Source organism: Moschus berezovskii, chromosome 27, assembly GCF_049115385.1.
Source record: "Moschus berezovskii isolate FMDL1 chromosome 27, NW_MosBer_1.0, whole genome shotgun sequence".
Lineage (NCBI taxonomy): Eukaryota > Metazoa > Chordata > Mammalia > Artiodactyla > Moschidae > Moschus > Moschus berezovskii.
Window position 1 is genome coordinate 12,488,314 of NC_142486.1, and position 10,937 is coordinate 12,499,250.

The following is a 10,937-nucleotide window of genomic DNA, read 5'->3' on the forward strand; positions in this document are numbered from 1 at the left end:
CCGCAACCTCACGGATGGCAGCAGGCCATGCTTCCCTGTCCCTCACTACCTCCCAGAGTTTGCTTAGACTCATGTCCACTGAGTCAGTGATGCCAAAGGGTAGAGTGTGTAGCAGGAATACAAGTGAAGTGGGACAAGGTGGGCCTGCCCCTCAGTGAGTCTGCGAGACAGACTCGGAGCTACTCCCCAGCTTAGAAAGCAAGACGGGGACTAGTTTCAGAGACGGGAGTTGACGTCCTCCCAGAGGGCGGGACAGGCACTCACTCTCTGCAGCGGCCTAGAGAGGAGGAAAGGCTTGAGTTCTCATCTCTTTCGCTTCTGTTTTCTGCTTGGAAATGGACAGCGCCGCCCAACATGAATGGGCAGTTGACTCTTGGTGAAGCGCTTGTGGGAACTGGGCTTCAGTGAAAATGTGTTGGCTTTCTTTGTTCTGCTTTGGTGTTTTTTGTTTGTTTTTTTTTTAAAACAGTGTTGGGGGAGGTGACACAGGTTCTGTCCGCTCTCGTTTTCAAACTGGTTCACAGACATTCACTAATGAGCTCTTCTGAACAGCCAATCTGCATTATATAGCCTGGCCGCATTTGTTCAGCAGGGCTTCGCTCCACCAGGCCTGCCAGCTGGCGCCAGAAAAGAGACAGAGGAGGCATAAAGTGGGGTTCGGGTTTTGCCACGTTATCCTTGGTAACCGGGGAGGTCCTGCTCGGGGCTGGTTTTCTGAGGAGTGGCCGCCAGCTCGGGCTCTTATGGGAGGAGAGGTGCCCCTGCCCAGGGGGGGCTTCCTCTGGCCCGGGTCCCGGGCTGCAGCCGAGAGAAGCCCCTTCGAGGGGACAAAGCCCTCTTGTTTCATGGAAAAGAAAGCTTCTGCAGCCAAAATCTGCTGACAGCTTTGGGGAAATGGAAGGGTGGTGTTTTTTCCCCCCTGAAAGTCTTCCTTCTGACCACGGTGCTCTTTTCTGTTCCAGAAACCAGGGAAGTGGTGCGCGATGCACGTTCACATTGCCTGGCAGATCTACCACCACCAACAGAAAGTCAAGGTCAGTCCTGCCCTCCTGGTCTTGGATGGGGAGGTGGGCTATGGGTGTGTGATCTCCCGATCGAGGAAGCATTGAAAGAGTGTGAAGACCCACAGGCAGGCGGGATCAAGTCCCTTGGAAAAGCTGTTCAGAAATCTTACTGTTTTAATTAGGGGAAGCAGCCGCAAAATAACAAAACAGAAGCACACTGATAATGTCCTGATGGTTCTTTTTTTGTTTTTAATGATTTTGTCATCTTATTCTGAAGAGCTTGCTGCTGCTGCTAAGTCACCTCAGTCGTGTCCGACTCTGTGCGACCCCATGGACGGCAGCCCACCAGGCTTGCCCGTCCCTGGGATTCTCCAGGCAAGAACACTGGAGTGGGTTGCCATTTCCTTCTCCAGTGTATGAAAGTGAAAAGTGAAAGTGAAGTCGCTCAGTCGTGTCCGACCCTTAGCGACCCCACGGACTGCAGCCTACCAGGCTCCTCCATCCATGGGATTTTCTAGGCAAGAGCTTAAATATAGATTAAATCCTGAAATAAAGGTTTGGGAAATCTAATTAGACTGACCAAGAATTATTAGTATGGGAAGTGCTTAGGATCTGGGAGGGAAGTGTACATGAAAAGTTTTCTATAGAAGCTGGTATATTCTTCCCACCACCCCCCACCAACATTTAGAAAAAAATTTTTTTCCATCATGGTTTATACAGGATAGTGAATATAGTTCCCTGTGTTATACAATAGGACCTTATTGTTATTCATTTTATGGCTTTGAAAAGTGATAATTTATGCCCTATATGATGTTACTGATTTAGGCGTATATGGTACGTCCATTAGCAATTCATAGTATTAAAAATTCCTCTTCTTCTAGAAGTGGTATTTGGTGGCAGTGACCGATCCAGTCTCTCCTTCATCCTCTTGATGACCAATGCCAGAAGTCTGACGACAGTCCGTGCTTGTTGGAACCACTAACTGGCTGGTTACCTTCCCGAACTCAGGAGGGTTTTCTCTATGTTTTCATCAGACAGATGAATGCGTTCCATGCATTACCAGGGTTTTATGGTGATCCAGGAAAGAGATGCGGATCTTCTGCAGGTGACCAGATAAGACATCACTGGTCAACTTAGGCACCAAAGTAATGGACAGATCCAGATTTTACAGTCTGGGTGTTTACAATATGTGTAACTGTACCAGTTAAGTAATTCCAATAACCTTCCATTGGAAAGTATTTTTTCATGAACAAGATTTTAGTCCCAGCAGCATGTGGGGGGGCCATCATCAGAATATAAAAAGAAGTCGGGAGAACTAGTCATCTCAAGGGTTTTTTTTAATGGTTAAATAATTTTTAAAAACCCAACATAGTTAGACGTGAAAACGTCACCCTCAGTGCATGAGTTTGCAAAGATATCTTGCTTTGGTGCCAAATACCTGCTCTTTCTCAGAATATCCCATCAGTGAGTTTTGTTCTCTTTGACGTTGGTGTTAGGCAAAGTTTAATTAGAAACCTTGTGGTTTAGCTTTGTTTAAAAAAATCCATGTACTTGGAAGAGCTAACTAGATTTTGATGCTTAGTTCAATTCACTTTTGTTCTAGATGATGTGGTTAGCAGAACAGTGGGTAAAACACATCCTCCTTGTAACTTCTTTGTTAAAAGCAATGAAGGATGTTATAGGCGCCACTTCAACATCTTCCTTTCCCCAAGAACGTCCCCAGTGACTCCAGCGTTCATTATCCCAATTCAATTAGGAAGACCTCTTGCACAGGAGATAACTGTTCGTCTTCCCTTTCCAGCACATTCTCTGTAATCCCCAAGCTCCATTCTGCTTCATGGACCTAAGTTGTGGTTAATGGAACTGTGCTGTGTACCATGCAGTATTAGCAATGAATAATTTGGCAACCAAATTAAAGGAGGCAGCCAGATTTTTATAGATTCATAGTGGATTAGCAGCTTTGAGGAGGGGAGAATGGCTATTGCTTGAGAGTGGGACTTTCATGAGAGAATTCCTTGTAGATTTGAGCAGAAATGGCCTGGTCCCCTTTCTCTGTGATGTTCATTTTACTTGTTCTTCTAGCCGCTTACCAGCTACTTCTAGGGAAACCCCAGCACCCGCAGGTTCTTGCTGCTGCAGGCTCAGGGCTGGACTCTGTCCTGGAGTCTTGTTGCTCAGAGTTCAGTAGTGTGTGCAGGAAAAATGGAGAATGTGTTGTCTGCCTCCTGGGGTGTTGCTGCTGGCTCAAGGGGTCTGGGTGGGTAAGACAGATGAGTGGGATTGCAGGATGGTAAGGTTCAGCCGCCAGGGAATGGCAAACCCTCTCATCTCTGATCCTCGCACAAGCCAGATCAGATGTCTCTGTGTTGATGTTTTTGTGTGCTGGGACAGGGATTTACTCGTGGCAGAGACTGATGGAGTTTGGGGCAGAGCGGGGCCAAAGGACAGACAGCATCCAATGAGTCTGAGATGGGAAGGGTGAGGGTCAGAAAGTGGGGAAGGCCTGGGAGGCTGGAGAGCTCAGAAGAGGCGGCGAGGCAGGGGGAAACTGGGAGCCTCAGACCCGGGTCAGAGGTTGGCGCTCATCAGGGGAGGTGTGAGGCCAACACGAGAAGGCTATTGAGAATCACGAAGGTGGGGGCGGCCCAGGCCCGTGCTCTAGGAGAGGCTGCCAGCGTCCAGAGTGAGGCCAGGGAAGGAAACAGGAGGGAGACTGTGAGCCAGTTTCTACAGCCTCCAAGAAAGGCGACCTCGGGGGTGGATATACTGATGGGAGGAAAGAGAGTGACTGCAGTTGACGAAGGACTTCACAGCAAGAGAGGTTCTGGAAGGTTCACTGGTCAGGCCTCATCTCCTCCTCAGATGATTGGGGTTACTGTGCCCAAAGCCCCTACTTTGTTTCTGTTTGTTTCTTTAAAAATAATGTAACAACGATCATTTGAAATTAGCTTGTAGGCATGCAAATATTTCTTCATAACTTTCAGCTACTAATGTACTGTGATCTGTTAGAGCACAGCTAAGAGTCATTAAACAATTAATTTACACAGCAGATTATTCATGCAGAATTGCCAATAAAATGAGCTTTAAAATAGTATCATTTAAAAACTTGATAAAATAAACCATTGCAGCAAATCAGAAACTACTTCGGGATGGTGGTGGTTCAAGGAGCTAGGATATGGTTCTAAGCCTCAAACTGTGTAACCTCAAAGAGCATGAGTTTTGCCCCATGACATTTCTGCTGCGAGCCACAGGCCCCTCTGAGGCAGACCTGCTTTTCTGGCATTTGAGGGTTACGTGGTTTGTGGGTTGCTATGTTCTCCCAGCAGGTATAGACTTGAACGTGACCAGGGCCCCAGCCCGAATGCACTGTTCACAGAGTTGACTGTCAGTCTCCTCATTCATATCTTTCTTCCCTACTGTTGCTCTCGGGGCTCCATCCTGTCCTCCCTGCGCCCTCCCTTGGTGCTGTAGAAGCAGATGCAGTCAGATCCACACAAGCTGGACTTTGGCCTGAAGCCTGAGTTCCTGAGCCGTCCTCCGGGCCCCAGCCTCTTTGGAGCCATCCACCACCCCCACGACCTGGCACGGCCTTCAACTTTGTTCTCCGCCGCTGGTAAGTTCAGAGGGGCAGGGGTGAGCTGGGAATGGTAGCTAGATGAGTGATGTCTGAACTCTGGGCTGCTGTCCAGTCACTCCCCCCAAAACAGCAATTGATGCCAGTTTGCACGGTAGCATCACAGCACATCTCCAGAGACGGACTGTTCTCCATGGATGCTCCCACTTCCATGAAAGAAGGAAAAGACCCTCTCTCCCTTCAGGGACTCACATTGCTTCGGCATTAACCCACAAGTGTGTCAGATGCTATTGAGAAAGATCAAGAGAGCTTGCAAGGGTAAATCGGAAGAAAACAACGCCACTGTCCCTGCCCACAGAATAGTCGGGTTTTGCACCGTGTTGCTCGGTTATGCCCTGTGAGGATCTGAGGATAAACAGATACAATTAAGGTAGCTACCACTGGTGTGGTCTGTGACAGAGAGGGTGAATTGGTTGGTGGCTGGTTTTCTCTGCTGCAGAACTTAACATTCTTGCCTGGTTGGTTGTAAGAATGCAGGAGATTCAGGGGACAGCATGTAAAACCCCCGAGAGATCATTTATTAACCTCTGAGAGTACACACTCCCAGGTGCCTCTTAGGTGTGCCAGAATGGGTCCCTGATCATCCCTGCATCAGGTCCCTGCCCAGTCAGCACACGGTGCCTGACCCAGGGCTCCCCTGGGTCGTGCTCGTAAGTGACAATGCTGAGCGCACCCTAATGGTTGGCCCCATCCTACCCACTACACAGGATAGAATTTCTTTCTCTGGATATGCATATTCAAGCGGCTCCCTGTGTCTAGTCCTTAGCGACTAAGTTTCACATCCATCCTGCCTGCCACCTTCCTAGGCTTTTATCCAAGACTCAGTTTTGGTGGACCCAAAGCTCTTCTGTTCAGGAAGAAAGAAATACTCACACACTGCAAGAGACCATCATTCTAATGGGCCTTGTCCCCAAAGCAGGGGGACCCCCACCCTTGAGGGCAGATGGAATTTGCTAAGGTTTTAGGTTTTTGTCATTTCCGCCGAGGGATCGGTTCAAAGGCCAGGTTACCATGGCATCTGGATACTGAGACAGGGTTATGTGAAGGGTTTGGGACAGAAACAGAGAGGTTTCTCCCTGGCTTCTATTTGAGCCCAGCAGACGAACTGGCTTCTTTTGCTTTGATAATTCTGGAACTCTGGGGCACCCCTGGGGACCCTGGGCTGAGCAAAGCTCTGATTTTCTTCAAAGCATTAATTAGCTTGTACTACACAAACAGCGTGCAGCCAAATTGTTATTTAGCTGGCAACACTGTCAAGGGCTAATGAACACGCTGGGCTGCATTCACTCTGTGGAGGTGGGTGTCATACTTGCACTTTCTGAGTGGAGAATCCATCACCATTGAAGGCTGAACAGGGGACTGCTCAGGTGACTTTTGATGCTGGGATACTGCGGCTCTGCATTCTCCTCTGCTGTGTGCCTTCCTCCACACCCCAGGCCCACAGGACCCTTCCCGGCTGGGGAAAAAAAACGCAAAACATAAATTAAAAGGGTGTTGAAGGATTAACCCTCCTCCACTTAATCTATGTTCCTGAAGGAATTTATACTTGGCTTATAGGAACTTAGTCAAAATGCGAGGGGTTCTTGGAACAGTTACTAGTAAATCCACTCCGACCCTGTTTATACTTCCGTTCTGGAGGGTAATCTTCTCTAGCGTAAGCAATATTGAAGTTTTCCCCAAATGGGTACTTGGTGAAACTTTCAACTGGTAAGTATAAAAGTAGACATGCTTGTTCAGTTCAGCCACTTTGATCTTACTGTTGGGCACTGGCGCCTGAAATAAACTAAGGGGGCTGCCTCAGATGACCTTGGCCTGCCTCCCAGAGAACTCGCCTCCTTAGCTGCACGTCGACACACACGCCAGGTGGACGCCCTCAGCCGTTGGAAATGTCATCCCTCCCTAATTCACAAGTGCACAAGAGAAGGATCTGAGGCTTCCTAAGGAAGTCCATGGGGCTGTGCGTGTGGCTCAGTGATAAAGAATCCACCTGCCAATGCAGGAGATGTGGGTTTGATCCCTGGGTCAGGAAGATCCCCTGGAGGAGGACACGACAGCCCACTCCACTATTCCTGCCTGGAGAATTTCATGGGCAGAGGAACCTGGTCGGGCTACAGTGCACGGGGTCTCAGGGTCGGACACGACGTAGCGAGTAAACAACAGCAGCAGAGGCTCGAGGCCAGGTATAGAGAGGAAAGGGGAGACAAAGGAGAGAGCACTAAGGCAGACCCGCGCTCCCGGAGGGCGAGGCAAGAGCAACAGGAGACTGCAGGGCGATCGGTGTCCAGGAGCAAGTGAAGAAACCAGCTTTTCCCGGCGCTGAAGATAGAGAGGCTGGAGGCCTCCATCTCCCACAGCCTGACACAACTCCCAGTGCGTTTCGTAGGGTCCGGCTCTAGCATCTCCTTCCGTGCGGGTCCGTGACGGCTAACGTGTTCTCAGGGACAGGGACTGTGCAGAAGCCCAAGGAGTGCAGCCCAGAGTCCAGCTCTGTGGGGGCTGCTCCTGTGCCCAGATGAGATACTGTCTGTCAGAGTGAAAGCCTCACCCCTGCAGAGGTGTCTCTGAAGAAGGGAGCCCAGGGCCAGATGCTGCCCTGGAGAGACTGAGCGCACGTGGTCATGGCTCCTAGTCCGTCAGTCAACCCTGCTTTCCGTTTAACCCGGCGTTTCTCCAGACTTCCGTGGCAGCAGAAGCCCCCGCCCCACTGGTGGTGTCTCTCCGTGTCTGCGGCTTTGTGTGTCGGCGTCTCTAGAAAGGAACGCCTGTTTTCCGTAGTGGGCAGCCCAGCCAGGAACAACAAGAGGGGGTGAATTACTCTCCGCCTCCTGACAAGCACGTTTCTCTCTCCCCGAGTGTTGCCTGGGTGGCCTTCAGCTGTGTTCTTACTTTACATAGTCCCTGCGGGGGTCTTAGGGGACCAGAAGCCAGTGGCTTCCCATAAGAGTATGCGGAAAAATCCAAAGGAACCTTTTGGCCAGTGCCAGAGAAGTGGGCTTCCTCTGAAATCTAACTCCATTGTGTCTGACTCTCCAGGTGCTGCACACCCAACTGGGACCCCGTTTGGGCCGCCCCCCCATCACAGCAACTTCCTTAACCCTGCTGCCCACCTCGGTGAGTTGCGTCCATCATTCACGGGCATTGACGTGTGTGTCTCAGAAAACCTGCGTTCACTGCGTTCCTGCTGCACTTGCTGGCTGGCGGGCCATAGTCCTGGATACGTCACTTACATCAGGAGATGGAGGTGACCTCGGAGATGTCTGAATCCAAGCCATCCATCTCTAGGAGTTCAGCACTCTTACTCTGGGCTCTTCAAATAGGAGATCCGTGTGCAGTTGTGGTTGTGTGTGGAGTTACTCAGGGTGCGGAGGGTGAAAGCCCTGGGACCTCAGGGAATCCATGTGTACATCACCCTGTCCCCACTGCTGGGAGGAGACAGTGAACTCTTGCCCATATAAGGGCACCCCTGGAGGTGGAGAGAAAGACACCATGATGTAATGTAGAGATGGTATCTCATTTTTTAATCATTTCACAGCCCAGTTCATATGTCCCTTCCTAGTAAAGGGGCTTTATTCATGGCCTTTATTTATTTGCTATTTTCACACGTGTACCAGCACATGTGGGCAATGGTACGCCCAGCCACAGGGTGGAGGGTATGTGTGACCTCGGTATTCCATTGGGAGATTTTAAGCTGCTGTCTTAACTTCTGTTCTGTCTGAGCTTACAGGCATTTCCTGAGAGGAGGAGAGAGAGGCAGGCAGGCATGTGAGCCCACTGTGGCTTGAGTAACGTTCCTCACCCAGCAGGAGCGAGACGGGGGGACTTCCCTGACAGTCCCGTGGTTAAGACTCAGCTTCCGCTGCAGTGGGGCATGGGTTTGATCCCTGGTCAGGGAACTAGGATCCCACATGGATGCAGCACAGTGCGGCCAAAAAGAGCATGGCATAGTTCCAGGAAGTAGCCCCCACAGATATTTTGCTAACCCAATGCCCACATCCAAAAGGATGAAAAACCCTTTGGATGATCTGGTGGGAGAAGTGAGACAGATCGGGTCTGAGTATACACATGGCAAGGGGCCCCCACTGCCTTCCCAGGAACCTTCGCTGCCTGACTCAGCAGAGTCCTACAACCGTGTCCTTCTTCCCAATCTCATCTGCAGAGCCTTTTAATCGGCCGTCTACGTTCACGGGCCTGGCAGCGGTTGGTGGCAACGCCTTCGGGGGACTTGGAAATCCTTCAGTTAGTGAGTACCTCTAACTTTTTACAATCCACCTTGAACTGTCTCCTCTGATCTGTCGACAGCTTGAGACCTTTCTAGATGAAAGGAACCATGCTCTTGGGAAATAAATTTAGGTTATATCATTGCCCAAGCAAGCCCAGTCAGTGGAGTTAGGTCTAAACCAACCTCTGGCACGCTACTGATATATGCTCCTGAAGGTCAGGAAAGGTGGTCGGTTGAACACCACAGTTTGCTAAAGTTCATAATTTCATCCTGTTCCATCTCTAGCCACCCAGATTTTAGCTACAGCACTCATTAGATGTGGGCTTCCCTGGGTGGGAAAGATCCCCTGGAGAAGAGAATAGCAACCCGCTCCAGTATTCTTGCCTGGAGGATCCCACGGACAGAGGAGCCTGGTAGGACATAGTCCACAGGGTGGCAAAGAGTCAGACACAACATAGCGACTAAACCGCCACCACCGCCCACCCATTAGACGGGAAGACAGCTTTTCAATTTCATCTTGCTTCAGTGGAAGCGAGAAAACACACTGAAGAATAGGAAACCATACCAGGCTCAGGACAGTCCAGAGAGGGCAACATCCAGGAAGACTGTAATTTTCCACCATTGCAGGGCGGGGCTGTGGAGTCAGTACCTGGTGGGGCAAACATCAAAACATAAAGCGGAAACGGTATTGTAACAAATTCAGTAAAGACTTTACAGAGAAAAGCAGTCTGTCTGAAGTAGGAAGGGAGTTGCAACTCCTCCCGTTCTGAACGCCCTTTAGCCACTCACTATCAGCGTGTCCTGTCCACACATCCTGCCCGCCTCTGCAGGAGACTTAAGAGGCAGCTCTGTGTCTGTTTAGATCAGGACCCTGTCTGGCCTCTGCTGATGCTGGTTTCAGTCGCTGAGGTTGTAGACAGGGCAGCAGTCATGTTATATTAACAGGGTCGTGGAGGGCAGAAAAGAACTGCAGCTTCTACTCTGAACTGAGCTGTTAACCCAAGTCACACCATCCACGGCCACTCTTCTGCATGCTCGGGACCTCTGCGTGCGCCTGTCAGGCGTGAGCCAGTGATGCTGAGACCCTTTCCTTTCTAATCTCCCCCCTCTCCACCCCCGTCTGCCCCTTTGCCTTTGGTTAGGAAAAAAAAAAGCTGTGAGCTTACTTAACCTCTGCAGTGTAGGACGCGTTCCTCTAATGAATCTGTTAATCTCCTTTCCTTTTCCAGCTCCCAATAATATGTATTCATTTTAACTCTGAATGCTGTTAAAAGTTTTTTGGTAAGTACCTTCATTACAGCAGATTATATAATTTCTCTGAAACCTTTTTTGTTCTCCACTTCACCATTTCAGCACCCAACTCAGTGTTCGGCCACAAGGATGGCCCCAGTGTGCAGAGCTTTAGCAACCCTCACGAGCCCTGGAACCGGCTGCACCGAACGCCTCCGTCGTTCCCGACCCCTCCGCCCTGGCTGAAGCCAGGGGAGCTGGAGCGTAGCGCGTCCGCTGCAGCTCATGACAGAGATAGAGATGTAGATAAACGAGACTCCTCCGTTAGTAAAGATGACAAAGAAAGGTACGCAAAGAACCCGCTCTCGAGTCCCGATGGGGGAGCCCCCTCTGTGCCAAGTACCGGCCCCGACCCCTGGCCCAGCCTCGAGCTGCAGCTGTAGCCTCGGCCCCTCACGCAGCCGGGACGGCGCCCCCGACCCTCCTCCCCGCAACCACCGCCACGCCCTGAGCCCAGCGACCCTTGTCCCTCCGGCCCCGCAGGGCCTTGTGACCACAGGCCAGCATCGCAATTCTAGGTCCAGAACAAAGCGAGCGAGTCCCGGCTCGGCAGCAGTGTCCACACCCAGCCCCCTGCGAGCCCTAGTGTCTCCAAACAGAAATTGCTCTCGAAAAGGTAGTGAGTTGGAGCCTGGACCAGACACACACGGCATGAATCAACGCCATATTTGCTTTCAAGTTCGTGCAGTCCATTGACTCATCCATAGGTTTTTCGCTCTCTCTCTTTCTCTCCCCCTTTTCTTTTTGTTTTCTGTTAGAAAGCCATGTTTTGCATTGTCTCATCATATTT

At 50.6% G+C, this 10,937-nt stretch overlaps 1 protein-coding gene across 9 annotated transcripts in view; it reads left to right on the plus strand.

Annotated features, from left to right (window-relative positions):
• The window catches only part of AUTS2 (activator of transcription and developmental regulator AUTS2), a 1,225,668-nt gene that overhangs the window by 1,209,876 nt on the left and 4,855 nt on the right, over positions 1–10,937 (plus strand). For all 9 annotated transcript variants that reach the window (XM_055409984.2, XM_055409986.2, XM_055409985.2 and 6 more), the window contains 5 exons: positions 963–1,034; positions 4,476–4,617; positions 7,672–7,749; positions 8,795–8,878; positions 10,211–10,433. In XM_055409984.2, the coding sequence (XP_055265959.1) occupies positions 963–1,034; positions 4,476–4,617; positions 7,672–7,749; positions 8,795–8,878; positions 10,211–10,433 (599 nt within the window). The remainder of the gene's footprint in view (positions 1–962; positions 1,035–4,475; positions 4,618–7,671; positions 7,750–8,794; positions 8,879–10,210; positions 10,434–10,937) is intronic.